At 38.6% G+C, this 17,176-nt stretch overlaps 1 protein-coding gene across 1 annotated transcript in view; it reads right to left on the reverse strand.

Annotated features, from left to right (window-relative positions):
- Positions 1 to 17,176, reverse strand: part of LOC134224153 (uncharacterized) — a 161,638-nt gene that overhangs the window by 22,752 nt on the left and 121,710 nt on the right. Inside the window, exons 3-10 of the mRNA XM_062703431.1 lie at positions 5,916 to 6,223; positions 3,197 to 4,933; positions 2,991 to 3,123; positions 2,434 to 2,566; positions 2,149 to 2,290; positions 1,759 to 1,963; positions 1,566 to 1,699; positions 1,313 to 1,449 (exon numbers count right to left, since the gene is read on the reverse strand). Coding sequence (XP_062559415.1) covers positions 1,313 to 1,449; positions 1,566 to 1,699; positions 1,759 to 1,963; positions 2,149 to 2,290; positions 2,434 to 2,566; positions 2,991 to 3,123; positions 3,197 to 4,933; positions 5,916 to 6,223 — 2,929 coding nt within the window. The remainder of the gene's footprint in view (positions 1 to 1,312; positions 1,450 to 1,565; positions 1,700 to 1,758; positions 1,964 to 2,148; positions 2,291 to 2,433; positions 2,567 to 2,990; positions 3,124 to 3,196; positions 4,934 to 5,915; positions 6,224 to 17,176) is intronic.

The raw sequence follows: 17,176 nt of genomic DNA on the forward strand, positions 1-17,176 counted from the left end.
CCGAAGTATTTCCCCTAAAGGGATTTTTGAATGTATTCCTAAAACAGTGTCCGTAGGTATTCCTTTAGAAATTCCTGAAGGAACTTTTGGAGAAATTTCGGAAATAATACCCAAATAAATTTTCAAGGGAATTCTTTGAGGAAGTTTTGAAGGAACTCATTAGGAAAATTCTAAATTATTTTTAGAATTCCTTCTTCAAATTTTTTGAGAAATAATTTGAGGAATTTCCATACTAATTTCTGGATCTATATCCGAAGTACTTTCCAATGAACTTATGTACTGTGATGCGGCAATGTCCTAGTGGTGGATGTAATGTAAACTTTGTTCCTAAGTTTTTTTTTAACTTCAAGTTCTTTGTTTACTTAAGTAACTACCGTTGATATTTTATCTTTAATGGAAAACATGCATATTTGATTATTTTCCACTCCGAAATTGAGCTACCAACCATTTACTAACCACAAATGAGTAGATAATAATATTTCATGCAACCCTATGAAGAAACATTATGAACCGACTCAGTCCCAACATTTTGTTAATAAACTCCCAGTCATATGAATTCTCCATTTCACATCGCGCAATCCCATTCGAACATACTCTTCCCGTTTGGAACATGCCGCTGGACGAAAATTCTACCAACCTGGAAGTACTGATCCTGCTGCTGATGCTGCGCGTGGTACTGTTGGTACATCACCAAGTTACCCGGCTGCTGGTGCTGTTGGGGTTGCATTGCGTAGAACTGTGGCTGCTGCTGGGGAGCATTGGAATGCATGAAATTGTTGTTGTTCAGCTGGGAGGGATTCATACTGTTGTTGGCCTGACTCTTTTGCAGTGCCTTGTAGGTCGGTTCAATGGAATGGGTTTGCTGCGTGAGTGCGTTAATGATTTCGCACGGGATAGGGTAGGATGGGTTCTGCAGTTGTTGGTTAGTGGGAATCGGGTTGTTGTTGGCGGACAGCATGTCTTGAGGGCTTTTATAGCGTTCGAGAGTTTCGATACCAACGAGGGTAGGATCGGAGGTGGAATCGACTGAAGACGGTACCAGGGTACTGGTTGATGGTGAAGTAACGAGAGAGTTTTGGTTTTCAACTTCCAGTGAGGACGGAGCACTGGAGTTGGGATCGTTCGATTGCGTCAAGTTGGTTTGATTATTCGCTTCGTCGACAACGGGATCGAGTTTAAGTAGTTCGGTAGCGGGCAGAGGAATGGTTTTCAGTGGCATATTGCCCGTTGCAACAGGTTCTTTCGGAATCGTGACGTTATCAGTATTATTTTGTGCGCTAGGGTCTATATCTACAGCTAGTGTGTTAAATACCGATGCGGGCGTCGTGTACGATGACGGATTCACTCCACGTTGTTCGTTCTCGCGCATCAACGCTGCTAGTACGGCTGGATCTCGTGCGATGATGTAGGTCTGTGGGGCACCAAGCCCCTGCTGGGAACCATCGCCTGCTAATGAAAAAGTGTCATTAAATCTTTTGTGTAAGTTTAGAGCACTCAAACTGAAGATGGTTGCGAGTTCAAAAGAATGACAACTGCTAGTAGCAAACTGAATTTGAGATACTTACCACCAGTCATTGGACCACGTGCTGGTTTTGGAGGTGCTACATCGTCACCTGCTCCCCAGGACATGGCGGCAACGCGTCGATTTTCACGACGCATCGTTTCGCAATCGCTATGTCGTTCTTCTGTGAGTATTTCACTGTAAAACAGTTGCTTTATACTATGCGAAAGATAAAAACAATGAATGAAGTAACTTACTATAGCACCTCCTTGATGTTTTTGAAGTTCGGTCGCTTGTGTGGCTCGTAGGACCAACACTGTGACATAAGCGAGTACAGACGCGGAGGGCAGTTTGGCGGCAAAGGAAGGCGTTCGCCATTCTCCAGCTTGCCAATGACATCACAGTTCTTGATTCCTTGGAATGGTTTCACACCCAGCATCAGAATCTCCCAGGTGCAAACGCCTATGGTAAAATGTGATTAGTAAATTTCTGAACTTCTCTCATTTGTTATACTGACAAAAAGATTTCTGCGCGGTCTAAGAACACGTGGTTCAATTTTAAGTAATTTAGAAACAAAATTAGCAAACATTTTTTTAACTACGTGAATTTTTAACAATGGATAGAACTTATCGTTCAGGAAAACCTACCAAACATCCAAACATCACTGGCGGTGGTGAACCGCCGGAAGTTGATTGATTCGGGCGCCATCCACTTGATCGGGAGCATTCCTTTGGTAGACGTGTAGTACGATTGATCTTCAACCCATCTTGAAAGTCCAAAATCGGCAAGCTGTGAACAAGATCAAAGTAGCTCATGTAGATCAACTTGTCAGAGTGCGGAACATAGCATAAGCTTTTTTTTCGGCCCAACATGTCTCCAAATTAGAAGTGCATAAATTTAAAATAGAAGAAAAAAAATCTTGTAGAACTCACCTTAATACATGTCGGTGAACTGACCAGCACGTTCCGTGCGGCAATATCGCGGTGAACGAACTTTTTCGACTCCAAATAACTGAGTGCCGTCGACAGTTGATAGGAATACAGCAGGAGGGTGCCCAGCTTCAACCTGTAAAACGGATATCGCAAAATGGTTCGTTACTATCCGGAGGACGATTGCTTCTTTTATGCGGAAAAAGTGGTCCCTGGGGCGGAACCGCCGATCCCGATCAAAACTCGCCGACCTGCTCCACCTAGACGAGAGGTTAGCGCTTGGGGCTTTGGCGATCTATTCGAAGGTCAAACGGGAATTACGGGAAGCCGATTTCTACCCTGTCGCACGCGCGCCATCAAGCTACCGACAGCTGGCCAGAGACGGCTGTTTGAGATCCATCGGACGGGGCCGGTGGGGATGCTGTATGCGTCGGTGCCTAGCTCGAAGGTTCTAGAAACACGTGCCAGTTTGGGACTGGATAGGAAACCGGAACAGGAAACTCCGAAGAAAAAGACTGGTGGGAAGAAAAAGAAGAAAGCAAAGTAGAGATCCAACTTACTTGGGACCGTTCTTCTTGAGGTAGGCTCGCAGTTCGCCTAGCCGGGCGAGCTCCATAACGATCCAGATCGGAGAACCGCTGCAGATACCGATCAGTTTGATGATGTGAGGGTGCTCAAATTTTTGCATAATATCTAGTAAAGAATCGAATACAACAAAAGATGCATCAAAAACAATAGTAGAATTGAGTATGATTTTTATTCTTACATGCTTCCTCCAGGAACTTTTCCGACGTAGCTAAATCAGCATCCGCCTTACAGGTCTTAACTGCTACTTGAATGATGCCGCTTTTTTGCTGTACCTCGGTGTTATTATTTTCACCGGACAGCGAAAGCTCATCGAATTCCGAGGTTAGCGATTGGTTCAGTTTGTTGACTAGCGTTGATTTGCTCGATAGTCGACAGGAACCGATATGCACGTCTCCGAACTGTCCCACACCGATTATTTCGTTCAGCGTTATCTGATTCCGGTCCAGTTCGTAGTTTCGAGCCGCCGGAGTTGAATAATCGCCTTCTTCGTCGCACATGCCCAGTTCGGCGTAGTCTTCATTGAGAGTTGGCTTACTGTTGGAACTAGTGCTGGCTTCCAGTTCGTTGTGAACGGAATTGTTCAGTTTGTCGCTACTCGATCGCCTCGAATCTTGCTTCTCCGACGACTGCGAGTCAGTCATCTTCCTCAGGTGACTCTTCTCGAGCGAATTGGTAGCGCTATTGCTCGGAGTGGTTTTTGGTATCACGGTGCGATCCCATAAGCTAATATCAGTATTGTTAAATAACCTACAGTAACCATCGACTAGATCAGCTATACTTTCAGAAGTCTTAATACCATCACAAGTGATCGCCAGGTCTTCGCTGTTAACGTTGACTTTGATCCTGAGCTGTGTTTTGATTTCACTGCACGAGCAGGAGACCCCTTTTTTGTCCTTCTTATCGCTGCTTCCGCTACTGCCGCAGGAACTGGTGAGATCTGGTTGGTCTTTGGAATTTTTCAAGCCCTGCTGCTTGGGTTGGTGATCGCTTTTGGTTAGCGAAGACGACACTACGCTTGTCGTTATCCGTTCAATACTTTCAAAGTCGGTTACCTTGGTTGGTGGCGCCTGAGGATTCACAGAATACGATATACCCACGTGGGGACCGATGATCAGGTCAACCCGTATGTTCCATCCACTGCTCAGCTGGACGTTGAACTGCTCCTGGTCGAACGTGTACTGGGTCCTGAGCAGGTCGAAGAACTTGAGCATGTATTCCATCTCAGTGTAACTGTAGACCTTCTTGTAGCCGGCCTGTATTAGTTTCTTCAGATTCTTCTGCTTAATGGTATCTATCACAGATTTCGGTATAAAGTTGCTGAAGCCCATTTCCTTCTCGATATATTCCAGGTGGTGCTTCCGGTCGTTCGAAGAATGGTTCGTGTCTTTATAGTAATGCCTGATTCCTAAGCAGCATAGCTGTATTGCAATATCCTGATCTATGTTCGGTATGTTTGACTGGATGTAGTCCTGCTTGACTTGGTCAAAGTAGAAGTGACACGTGGTCCTGTCTTTTTCGTACAGTTCCTTTAAACTTTTTGGTATGTAGCGTACGCGTAGTTCAGCCTTCCACACGCTATTTGCATGTCCAACCACTCCACTAGTCTTTTGCTGCATCTTCTTAGCAATCGTACTCTTGTCCACGTTGGGACAGTCTGCGTTGCTACAGGATGGGTTGAATATATGGGCCATCACCTGCGACATGGAGGTATCGGGTGGCATCCAGAGCACTTCTTTCGTGAGCATGTGCCGCAGCCGGAGTGCATAGCTCTGCGGGTTTGTTTTGTGGCCGGGTGACATTGAGTTCACAATGAGATTAATTATCTGCCGGACATCGGATGCCTCGTCGAAGCGGATCATGCGGAAGCCATGGTTCGGAAGGTACACATGCAGTGTCTGCGTGTCTCCGGTTTGAGCTGTGGGTAGATACATGTTCAACGATAAATGAAGGTACAGGTTGCGTGAGATGGCACGGCAAGGGAAATTAAATGAACTGAGCTTGAAACGTGAGACTGAAAAATGATGCGGTATATCGATGGCATTCAATGCTTCTACCAGTGGGATTTTTACAGTGGGTAATGGGTAATTAAATAACCATTGACAGGCGTCTTGCAGTGAAAAATGGAACACTATCCATGGAATGATTGAAAAATTGTCATTGAAAATTGAACTTTGCACGGTAAAGAGGTATGTAATCTGTCAATACGGCTAAAATGGAGCACCTTAAGCACCTATTATGCATGAAATTCATTGAAATATCATTCTAAAACTGAATCCTAAGAATCCTCTGTTAACTACTCCATATCGTACAATACCATAGTTTTCAGCCAATCTCAGGCTCAGGCAAGATGTAATTGATTGATTTTGAATGAAATTGTGCACTGGTAAACAAACAATCAAGATAAGATTTTTTTATGCGACTCAAGCGATACGACATTAATTATAACCAATTTATTGAATCGAATTCCAAATTAAGCATCGTCGCGTGTAAGTGGCAATTTTCATCAAAATTCAGCGAGATAAAACACGCATTAAAATTCTCAACAAGCAAAATCACACCCGTGTTGAAGGTGGGTGACTTTTTCTTCGGCACAAAGTGGTATTCCGATCGATACCCGCATCATCAGTTCGAGCGCAAGATAAATAACGCATCAAGTTTCGTCGCGCGTTGCCTGCCGTTTGAATGTCCGCCTGATGTAGCGATGTATGTAGGAAGGTATTTGCGGTGATGTGTGAAACAATCGGAGTGGAGATTCAACGTGACCGTTTTGGTGATGGGATTGGATTCGGGTTTAGTTTCGGCTTGATGAATGAAATTGATATTATCGGATCGGTTTTGGTTACCTTTGTGCGGATTGGGCGCACAAATGCATGAATGACAGACTGTCTACTACTCACTGGTTTGCCTCGAGGGACTGAAGTGTGGCGAGTGGCCGCGCGGTATGTTGAGATCGACCATGTTGGAGCCGGTGCTGCTGGTACTGGAACCACTGCCTCCCCCGGCACCCCCACCGGGCACGGCGCTGGTCGAGCTGCGGAGTCGCGAGTTACGCTTGAAGTCCGATGCGCCGGCACTGGATGTCCGCCAATGCTGGATGCTGGTTTTGGCAGTGTTGTTGTAGGAATAGCGTGACGGCGACGAGTGTGGGCTACCGTGGTGCCCCCGGTACGGGGGCTCACCTAGACCGTTGCCAGAACCATCGTAGCTGAAAGAGGGGAAGAAACGTAGTGGCAAATTAGTTTTCGATTTTGGTTATCAACAGTGTACTATTCAAATGTGAAGCTAACCACGCAAATGGGAATAATTTCCCGGCTACAAAATGGAACGATGGTTAAGTTGAATATAAAGTCTTTTGTTGAGATGTTATGAAGTTCATTTGGTATTGTTGAAACAGACAAATACTACATATGGTGAACTAGGTTGAGAAGATCATTTCGGTGGAAAAACGGAACAAACGCGCTTGCAAAACGGGACAAACAACCTTGTGATAAAATTCAAGAGCTGTGGAAATTTCAAAATGTATGGGCGCAATGTTCATTTTCCGTGTAAGAAATTAGAAATATTTTAGAGTGAATCATTCACCACCATAACCTTCTATTGTATGAAGTAAGTTGTGGAATAATAATAGACTACAAATATTTCACTCTTCAAAGGGACGCAGGCGAAAACACGAAGAAACAGAAAATTACGCATCTTTCAATATTAAAATGTGGAATTTTATTTTAATCTAATCTTAGACATGCATTAAGAAATTTATTATTGACCAATATCAAAAATTTCTCCTATTCTGAACAATTGGAAATAACAAACAATATTCAAAGTACCCTGCCTTATGCCGGTTTTGGCCATTAGAAGGCGAAGAAAAAAAAATGTTTCAAGAGAACATGTTAAAAGACAAATGCGGAAAGAGCAATAGGGAGGGATTATTGATTTCCCATACCAAGTCCGTTTTTCATGAATATAAGTGGGAAAAAAATCTGCGGAAAAAATAACAAGAATTTCAACAAAGAAAGAATAGAGTTAAGCATTGGCGTAACTAATGAAAAATTCTAGGGGGGGCTAACTTTTTTTTAAACTTTTCTATTTTAACACTCATAACACAGAAAGTTTACCATTTTCGCTCGATTCAACTGATGTATATTGTTGGTCTACCAGATATCAATGGATTTCTTAAATATTTCAAATGATGTTCATCGACGCTCAGCCCTGTTACAAAAATAATGAAATCTCGTAAGATTCCCAACAATCTTGATAGGTTTAGAAAACCATAGGTGTTGCGCTTGCCGTAAATAGAATGTGAAGCACGATCCTGATTGTTGAAGGATTTTTTGATTTGCCTCGAACCTAGAATACATTATAAATTAAATATTGGATAAATTTGTTGGTTAAACTCTTTGCGCCAGATTTCAATTCAGTGGCCTGACAATTCCTACGAGCTTTCAAACGGCGATCTGACCACAACAATCTAACCTCTCTTTCCTGTTAGAATAACTTCTAGGATGATTTAAAAAAAAATCAGTTTTACATCCCAATACAACTTATTGGTCGTTAATTTTCAATTTAGTTAAAAAAATTGAAACGAATTAACTTATAGGAGCATTTGTTTACACATAGGAACATTTAACACATATTTTCTCTCAGTAGGTCTGTTTCACGCCTACTGAGACATTTTCACTGGTTTCATTGCTGCAGCGACAATTAGAGGATTAAATAGTATGCGGAGTTTCTAAAATCCATTCGAAAGAATACAAAGTTCTTTCTTATTCAACTTTTAGTTACCTCTACTTGAAATCTAAGAGTTTTACCGAACCTTTCTCAAGAAGCCTACAGTGATAATTAAAATGCGCTGCAGCTTTTAGGATTGGTATTAGTTAGGAAGGTTAAGATCATACGCTCGATTTAGATAACAATTACTCACAAAACCTGGAAAAACTTGAAAATCTCAAGGAATTGTCCATTATCCATTAGGTACTTGTAATACTAATAAATAATATATTTTTTAATTCACATGATGATGAGGTATTTCCTTTGGTATTTCATAAGTTATAACGTGTTTTGAGGGATCCAGATTTTGTCGTGAGCAAGCTTTATAACAATTGCTCGAAGTTCAAAAACTTGAGCGAATAGATTCAACTTGCTGTAGTGTTTCGAAGAGAGGGATTGGATAATGAAGACAATCCTTTCTCTGCATTTACCCCCGTATATAATCAGTGGACTAGATATGTGAAATACTTATACAAAGTAACAAATTTTCTAGGGGGGGGCTAGCCAGATCCTAGGTGGGGCTATAGCCCCTCCTAGCCCCCCTAGCCTCCCTGTAGTTACGCCAATGGGGTTAAGGCAGGCATTTTCGTCTTTTCGTCATAGTCTCGAAAACCAATAAAAGAGACACTTTTTTGACAAACTCATCCGTATCAAATTGTAAGCTCAGGAGATACGTTCTGCTATAGTGAAGTTCTAGCAAATGAACGTTGCTTTCCATGGTTTTAGCCCCTATGACGATGGACGGAAATACCTGCCGTGTCCCTATTAATAAAATGTAATTTTAATTATTTCCATGAATATGGTATGCGCATGAGAGCGATGCTACGTTTGAGTGACGGGAAAGTGAATTGAACAATTCAGAATTCAATTGACTTGCCAAAAGTTGAACAAGATCAACTTGTTTTTCGTTCACGTGAGTTGAATGAAGGTGTTTAGACATTCGCGTTCGCGAAATGTAAAAAAAAATCCTGGCCAATTTATAGTCTGGTTTACAGCTCGGACTCTCGGGAGATTTCCGAGTTTTAAATCGGGCCGAATTTCTAATTTTTCTTAGAGGAATCCCATGAATCCCGTCCACACACATGTGAGCGAAATTTGCAGACAAGCTCCTGATGTGTAAACTAAGGTAGTTGTTTTATAAATTATTTTTTCATGCCTTCGTGTTTTTACAGTGGATAATCTCTAAATGTTCAGAAAGACTATGAATGTTTCTTAATTGTTTTGAAAAGAATCTAATGATTGAAAAATATATGTGGTGAAGCAGATTGGGAAAAAATCAATTACCTACTTCGGAAGATTCAAAAAGAATAATCGAAAATAAAATTAACATGAAAATTAGAATGTTTATCCCTGCGCTTCGTTTTATTAACGTTCAAATTTTGCCTCCGGAATAAGCAGAAAAAAATCATTGAAATAAAACTGTATGAAAAAAAATCCCGGAGAAGCACCTGTTGTCATTAACTGTTAAAACCCCTAAGAAAAGTCGATCAATGGAAAACACAAAACAGCATAGGTAGCATTCTTTCAAGAACAACATTAATAGTAATACACACTTTATTGATGGGTTTCATCCACTTTCTTTGTTTAGAGATGAACCAGCCGAGGGCTGTGAATTTCTCTAATAAAGACACACAAAACACTTTCTATGTATTTGATGTTAGATTCTTACCTAAAATATTGAATTTGATTAAATGATGTTTTGCAGCTCTTTAGAAGAATCCGTGCGAAAACGGGACAGATTGAGGATTTTTAAGATTACGACGGGAAAGCACAAGAAGGCCTAAAAAGCGGGACTGCCCGTTAAATACGGTACGTATGGTCAGCCTAATAAGAACTGAATGTAAAGAAATGCAACTTAATATTATTTAGCAGAAAAGATCAACACCAAACATTTCAATCGCATTAGGAAATTAAAATGTGGAAAACTAATAAAGAGAAAGGGACTTTAGAAGTAATTTTGGACTCTAAACTTTCTTTCGTAGACCACTACAATACAATCATTCACAGGGCTCATAACAGGCTATGGTTTATGAAGCGTTTCTGCTATCGGGTGGCAACTAAAAAACTGGAATAAAAAGAATGGCTCGGGAAGAAAAACTATAAAGAAGTACAGTTCAATCTGACATACAAAGAGTTAAAATTAATTGCATATTATTCGGCAACTCGGCCGTACGAAAACCATTTTTTTGTTAAATATCTTGGCTGTGCATATGCACAGCATATGTTTCGAAATGGACAAATTGATATGAAATTTGCGAAAAAGAATCCACGTGTCTTGGAGGGACTCGAACCCTCAACCTCCTACTCTCTAGATAGGCGTGATAACCCCTACACAACAAGACCACTTAAAGGTCACGTTTGCGGAAAAGCCATCAGAATCCAGTACCAACCTCCACCGCGGTTAGCTCTCTTTTTGCAAATTGAATATCTTTCGGATGCTTGATTTGTCCAATCTCCACATTTGCTTTACTGTTGTATATCCACAGCCAAGCGAGTGCACATTGTTTATTAAACGAGAGGATCGCACTCCATGCCCCCAGCAACGGACTGGGCGGGACGGTATAGAATGCGAATTCAATCGCACTCTGCTGTGCCAAAGGCTTGCTTGGCTAAAGCATTTGATGAGTTTGATTGCCTTTACGTAAACGGTCGCGTGTACTCAGACGACTAATGACGGTGAAAGACCGACACTTGATTACAATTAATTGCATATTATTCGGCAACTCGGCCGTACGAAAACCATTTTTTTGTTAAATATCTTGGCTGTGCATATGCACAGCATATGTTTCGAAATGGACAAATTGATATGAAATTTGCGAAAAAGAATCCACTACAAAGAGTTGTCCTTAGTCTTTAAACTTAGACTAATGAATATTAGCATTTGGTCCGTGTTTCGCCTTGCTTGCGGCGCAGCTTGGTATGACATGATCACTGTACGGATCTGCCATATCGATTTCTAGAATGCTGCTTCTGAGTTGCTCCGTTTCTTTGGTTCTACAAACACCTTTGCATACAATGGAGCTCAGCAACTACGGAATCGTACCATTCATAACAAACTATCATCGAACAAATTATGTAAAATTCTGACCTTTAAATCGAATAATGGACATTTACAATCAACACTGCAAAACTATTGACTATACAATGTCTCGGTAGAATCTAATATATATTTGAACACAATTCGGAAGCATTTTCTTATTAACGCTATGTAATCTCAATTTATTTTTTATTATAAGTATGTGATATATTTTACAGTTTATGTATGTTAGCATTGAGGAAAGAAAATTTTTGTATACTAATATGTACTAGTCTACAACGGTTGACAAAACTAATAAAATTTAACACAGCATCGGTAATTGTTTACTGCAACGGTTCTCTACCTTTCCTTTCTGTGGTACCCTTTCAGACCTTTGCATAGCTGTTTGTTATATTTTCTTTTCTTTTTCAAAATTTACCTCTAAGCTCACATGTAAAAGTGGGTAATCGCTTTTCATTTGACTTCTATCAAACCGAACCATTTAATTCGATTAAATTATGAAATTATTATTTCGGGCTTCCAACGAATCCACGTACGAGGATTCACGTACTTCGACTTAGTTTTTAAGCCTGATAACACATATAATTTTCACATTAAAGTGAGTAAACTTCATGTTGTATAGATTTAGTCATAAAACAAATGCATTGCGAATACAAAGTGAAGTTTTCAACACTTTTAGTCTTCTGATATAAGACCATAGTGAATGAATCTGGATTTCCGTTCCGATCCAGACATTTTTCTCGACTTCCATGGCCATAAGTGTTTTATCGTGCTAGCAATGCAAAACTAACAACTTGGTTTTGAAACATCGCAGTTAATTATGTAATGCTAACGAAGAAGAAAAGATCCTTTAAAATTCCGAGAGGATTTCGCACTTTTTATTAATTTTGGGATGTAAATCAAGAAACAGAGATTATAATACTGCGATGTGCATCCAGATCTTCCATGGCTTTCAGAACTTGATTCTATGGTACAATACACTTATTATATAACAGATTTTTCGGGCTTTCAACTTCCATTGCCTTTACTTGAAAAAAAAAGCGTAAGACAATGATAGAGATTCGCCCCCTAAACCCTTACGTAATGATTGTACGGCCTTCGTGTGCTTCTATGGACTTTTTTGAAAACAATATGGCGAATGTTTAGTTGTTTCCATTTTGCTGCGCTCCTCTAATGTCTAATGCCATAATTGAAGCCCGATCTGTCAAAAAAAGCGCCGTCGGCAGTTCCCTTTGCCCATAAGGAATAGAATCTGTTCCAAACTCTACTAAGCAGAACTAGCTCTTGGCAATTACAAAGTAGAAAATATGAATCAGCGAAAAGGAGGACATTTGGTTCAAAAAGGAGGACATAAAAAACATCGATCGATTTTTAGTTTTTAATTAGATTAAGAATATTATATTTGTTAGTTTTTTGCACACTAAAGTCTACTGTAAGAAGTTTTTGTAAGTCCAGGCAAAAACGACATCTTCCTTTATTTTACTAACATAACAGATTACTTTATTAACTTCAGATGGAACGTTTCTGACTCTCATTAGAATCTACATAAAGCACTTTCTAATTATAAACTACCAGCAATATTTTTAATGAACAGATTTTGGCTTCAACTAGTTTTAAAATCAGTAGTTAACAAATGTTGAATACCTATTATTATGCTGGCAATTTCAGCGATATTCCACAGAATTCTAATATGAAAGGTTTATAGTTTACAATTCTGAATATTTTTTGCTTAAATAGATAACTGACCGAACATTAGCTTCTATAAGGACCGAATACAAGATGCTTAGTTGTCCAGAGATTTTTTTCTTGAACTACATTGAGATTGACAATTTAAAGCATGTGAGTTAGAATGACTGTATGCTAACTGTATGATCACAATGTTCTCAATTGAACAAATTCTTAACTTTTCAGATTCAAACTAAAGAAACTTAAAGCTGTTCAGATTAGTTTTAGGTATTTCTATTCCATTATTGGCATGGCAAGGCGGCTGCTCTTTGCCTCGCAATTGAAAGGCAATTTGATCTGTTTTTCTTAATCCAATTCTCACAATTCCGATTCTACTGATATTTTTGACACCTGCATTATTGTATCTCGCGCATTTCATTTCCGATATTTACATAAATTTTATTCCAAAGCTTGAAGGAAAATATTTCAGAATTAAAAACAATAACGCAAACGTGTGCATACAGAATGGACTTCTGCTGTATTATTGTTTATTGAACTAGAATTTCTTCATCAATGATTATTTATGCAACTGCTTTCCCAAAATTTCTAAAAAGGAGGACATCTGGTTTTAATGAAAAAGGAGGACATGTCCTCCTTTAGGATAGCATATGGTCACCCTACCCAAAACTTAATTCATAAGTAAGCTAGAATCATAAAATATGTACAGTTTTTTTTTTTAATTTATGATAAGCTGATATTAATTTATGACGATGATTTACAGACCATTTAAGAAATTAACAAAAATGCAGTTGCTACAAATTTGCGATCGTGAGCAGTCTAGCATCGAATAAATTTGAAAAAAAGGGGAAAACAGCTCTTGCAATTATCCAATAAATATTACTTTTTGTACTTAAATTTATGGCTTCTATTTGGAATAACAGAGATTTTGTTTGTGTTTATTTTGTAACATATATGCTAAAAATGTTCATAATTACTAATAACAACTATTCAGAAAAGGCTAATAATATCAAAACATTAGTGCTGTTTCCTGTTAAGAGAAACCAACATAATTACTTTAGTTTTAAATGTGAATTAAATTGAAAAATTAAATAAAAAAAAAACGCTAATGTTCAATCTGATATTTAAAATAGTATTTTGATTTGATTCAAATTTAAAAAATCGATCCAAACCTTTTTTAAATTCAAGAAGCTTGGCAGTATGAATAGGTATATATGAAGTAATGATCGTACAAGAAATACAGTCACCATTTTGCACAACACGGTGGTAGCTACCACAATGCAATGGACAATGCTTGAAACAATGTTAAAAGAAGGCACCAAAAAAAACGCCTCGCCAAATCTCCGAGCTTAATTGTTGGTCACAGTACAGTTTCAACAATAATTAATGAAATATTCAACTTCCTTTCAGTTCATAATGTGCATATTGCCATTATAACTGAAACGTATTTAAAACCAGGACTCTCCATTAAAAGAGATCCAAATTATTTTATCTACAGAAATGATCGTCTTGACAGCGCCTGTGGTGGGGTCGCCATTGTCATTAATAGACGTATCAAACATAAATTATTTTCTTCGGTCGAAACCAAAGTTTTTGAAACCATGGGAGCGTCTGTTGAAACAAATTTTGGACAATTTTCCTTCATTGCAGCCTACTTGCCTTTTCAATGCAATGGGCAGCAAAAGAATTTGTTGAAAGCTGATCTTCAAATTCTGAATCGCAACAAATCAAAATTCTTCGTAATTGGTGACTTCAATGCCAAACACCGTTCATGGAATAATGCTCAAAGCAATTCCAACGGCAAAAATTTATTTGAAGATTGTTCTGCGGGATATTATACTATTCAATATCCCAATGGCCCAACTTGTTTTTCATCCACTCGAAATCCTTCGACAATTGATTTGGCTTTAACGGATTCAAGTCAGCTGTGTGGCCAATTGGTAACTCATGCTGACTTTGACTCTGATCACCTTCCTGTGACATTTGAAATCTCACAAGAAGCCATTTATAATCCAATCAGCTCTACTTTTAATTATCATAGAGCTGATTGGGATTTATATAAAACATATATCGATAGGAATTTTGATGTTGATATTCCTCTCGATACCAAAAGTGATATTGATAATGCTCTCGTATCTTTGACAAAATTTAATTCAACTCCATTATTATTGACGACGATCTTCAGCTACTGATCCGTCTTAAAAATGTGAGGCGAAGGCAATAGGGGAAGTGGGGGTAGCACGCCCATAGGGGTTAAAACGCGCCACCCCTGAATAAGGTTAAATATCCCCATTTTGATTATTTTCAATAGTCTATACGATAAAGCAATGAAAAATATTGCCATTGGATACATATATTTCATGATTTTTCTCTAGTTATACATGAAAAACTCGAAAAAACGATTTTTGCGTGTTTTGATGCAATTCTAGCTCGGTGGAATTTAGTCTTTCTGTCGCTGTTATACATTGATAAATTAATAATTTAGCCATGAGCCATGCTGCTTACTCGTGTTCTTTATGTTCCACACGAAATCGTCGTCAAGAATGGTTTTAAAACGATTTTATGGGCCTTCAAACTTCTGAGGTCGGTGTGGGGCATTACGCCCATGCTCATTTCGTATGACCGAAACAGCTGAAACATTCGGTTAATTGCCTTAATGTAGGCAATTAAAATGAAAATCAGTACGATAAGCACATGCGCGTTTTAACCCATCCACTGGCGCATCTCACCCCGCATGGTTTCAAAATCATTTTTTTCGGGTGCTTTTTAAAAATCAAATTTCTGTGCAATAAAATGGACAATTAGATATCTGTTATCGGTAGTCAGTCGCAGATATGCTGTTCTTCAGTATGCGCTGATGAAAACTGGCTGAAATGGTGGTTTTCATTGATAAAAATGGCATTTTCCTTAACGTGGGCGTCCTACCCCCAGTTCCCCTACCAAAGAACTCGCGATCCCACGTTGAAAGTTTTTTGGCGTGATTTGCAAAATTAAATTAAAAAACGTTTCGCTATTCTGAGAAATACCAACTTTGAGAATAATGTCTCGAAATTGGATCCCAGTTCGAAACCCTTTTGAAAATTAACGAAAATTCTTAAAAAACCTCAAAAGCCAATTCCAGCGCTTAAAGAGCGAAATAAAATTTCATTAACAAATGGCGAAAAGGCTCAAAACTTTCTGAGAGCTCTTTATCCTTTTTTGTTAATTTATTTAACAAATGTTTTCAATTGGCATACTTTCCAGATAAATGGAAAAACGCCAAAGTTGTTCCAATTTTGAAGCTGGATAAAAATCCAGCTGAGGCTTCTAGTTATCGCCCAATCAGTTTGCTTTCTTCAATAAGCAAACTGTTTGAAAAGATTATTTTAAATAGAATGATGGTTCATATTCGTGACAATTCTATTTTTGCTGATGAGCAATTTGGTTTTCGCCATGGGCATTCAACCACCCATCAGTTATTAAGAGTTACGAATTTAATTTGGCTCAACAAATCTGAAGGATGTTCGACTGGAGTAGCGTAGCTTTTCTTGATATAGAGAAAGCATTGGACAGTGTCGGCATGAAAGTTTGATTGTTAAATTAATGAGTTTTAATTTTTCTCTGTACATTATTAAACTGATCCAAAATTATCTATCAGACCGTTCGCTACAGGTAAACTATCAGAATTCTAAATCTGATAGATTACCTGTAAGGGCTGGTGTCCCCCAAGGCAGCATACTGGGGCCCATATCGTATAACATTTTTACTTCTGACTTACCTGATTTACCACCAGGGTGTCATAAATCTTTGTTTGCAGATGACACAAGTCTCTCAGCCAAAGGGCGAAGCCTTCGTGTCATTTGTAGTAGATTGCAAAAAAGTTTGGATATTTTCTCCACTTACTTGCAAAAATGGAAAATTTCCCCGAATGCTCCCAAAACTCAGCTTATAATTTTCCCACATAAGCCGAGAGCTTCTTATTTGAAACCTTCTAGCAGACATATTGTCACTATGAATGGGGTTCCAATTAATTGGTCTAGCGAAGCTAAACATTTAGGACTTCTGCTAGATCAAAAATTAACTTTTAAAAATCATATTGAAGGCCTTCAAGCCAAATGTAACAAATATATTAAGTGACTATATCCACTTATAAACAGAAAATCAAAACTTTGTCTTAAGAACAAGCTTTTGATTTACAAACAAATTTTTAGACCTGCCATGTTGTATGCTGTGCCAATATGGACTAGTTGCTGCAATACCAGAAAGAAGGCACTTCAGATGATTCAAAATAAAATTTTGAAAATGATTCTGAAGTTGCCTCCGTGGTATAGTACCAATGAACTTCATAGATTATTGAGACATTGCAACAAATGTCCAACAAAATAATTTCCAATTTTAGACAAAAATCGTTGCAATCTTCTATTGCAACGATTAGCTCCTTGTACCCTTAGTATAAATTAGGTTAGGTTTAGTTTAAGTTAAAAACATTGTAATTCCTACATGGTTCAATTCAACCAGAGGAAAAATCCTAACTGCCAGAGGCAATAATGTATTAATAATAACTAAAAAGTAACATAGCAAATAAGGATGATAGTGTTAAGGAACACCTAGTCTAAAAGATGAATGCATGTATTAGATAATTAGCAAATAAAATTAGTAAAAAAAACTAATGAAATATGTTCGTTCTGATTCAGT

Source organism: Armigeres subalbatus, chromosome 3 (assembly GCF_024139115.2).
Source record: "Armigeres subalbatus isolate Guangzhou_Male chromosome 3, GZ_Asu_2, whole genome shotgun sequence".
Lineage (NCBI taxonomy): Eukaryota > Metazoa > Arthropoda > Insecta > Diptera > Culicidae > Armigeres > Armigeres subalbatus.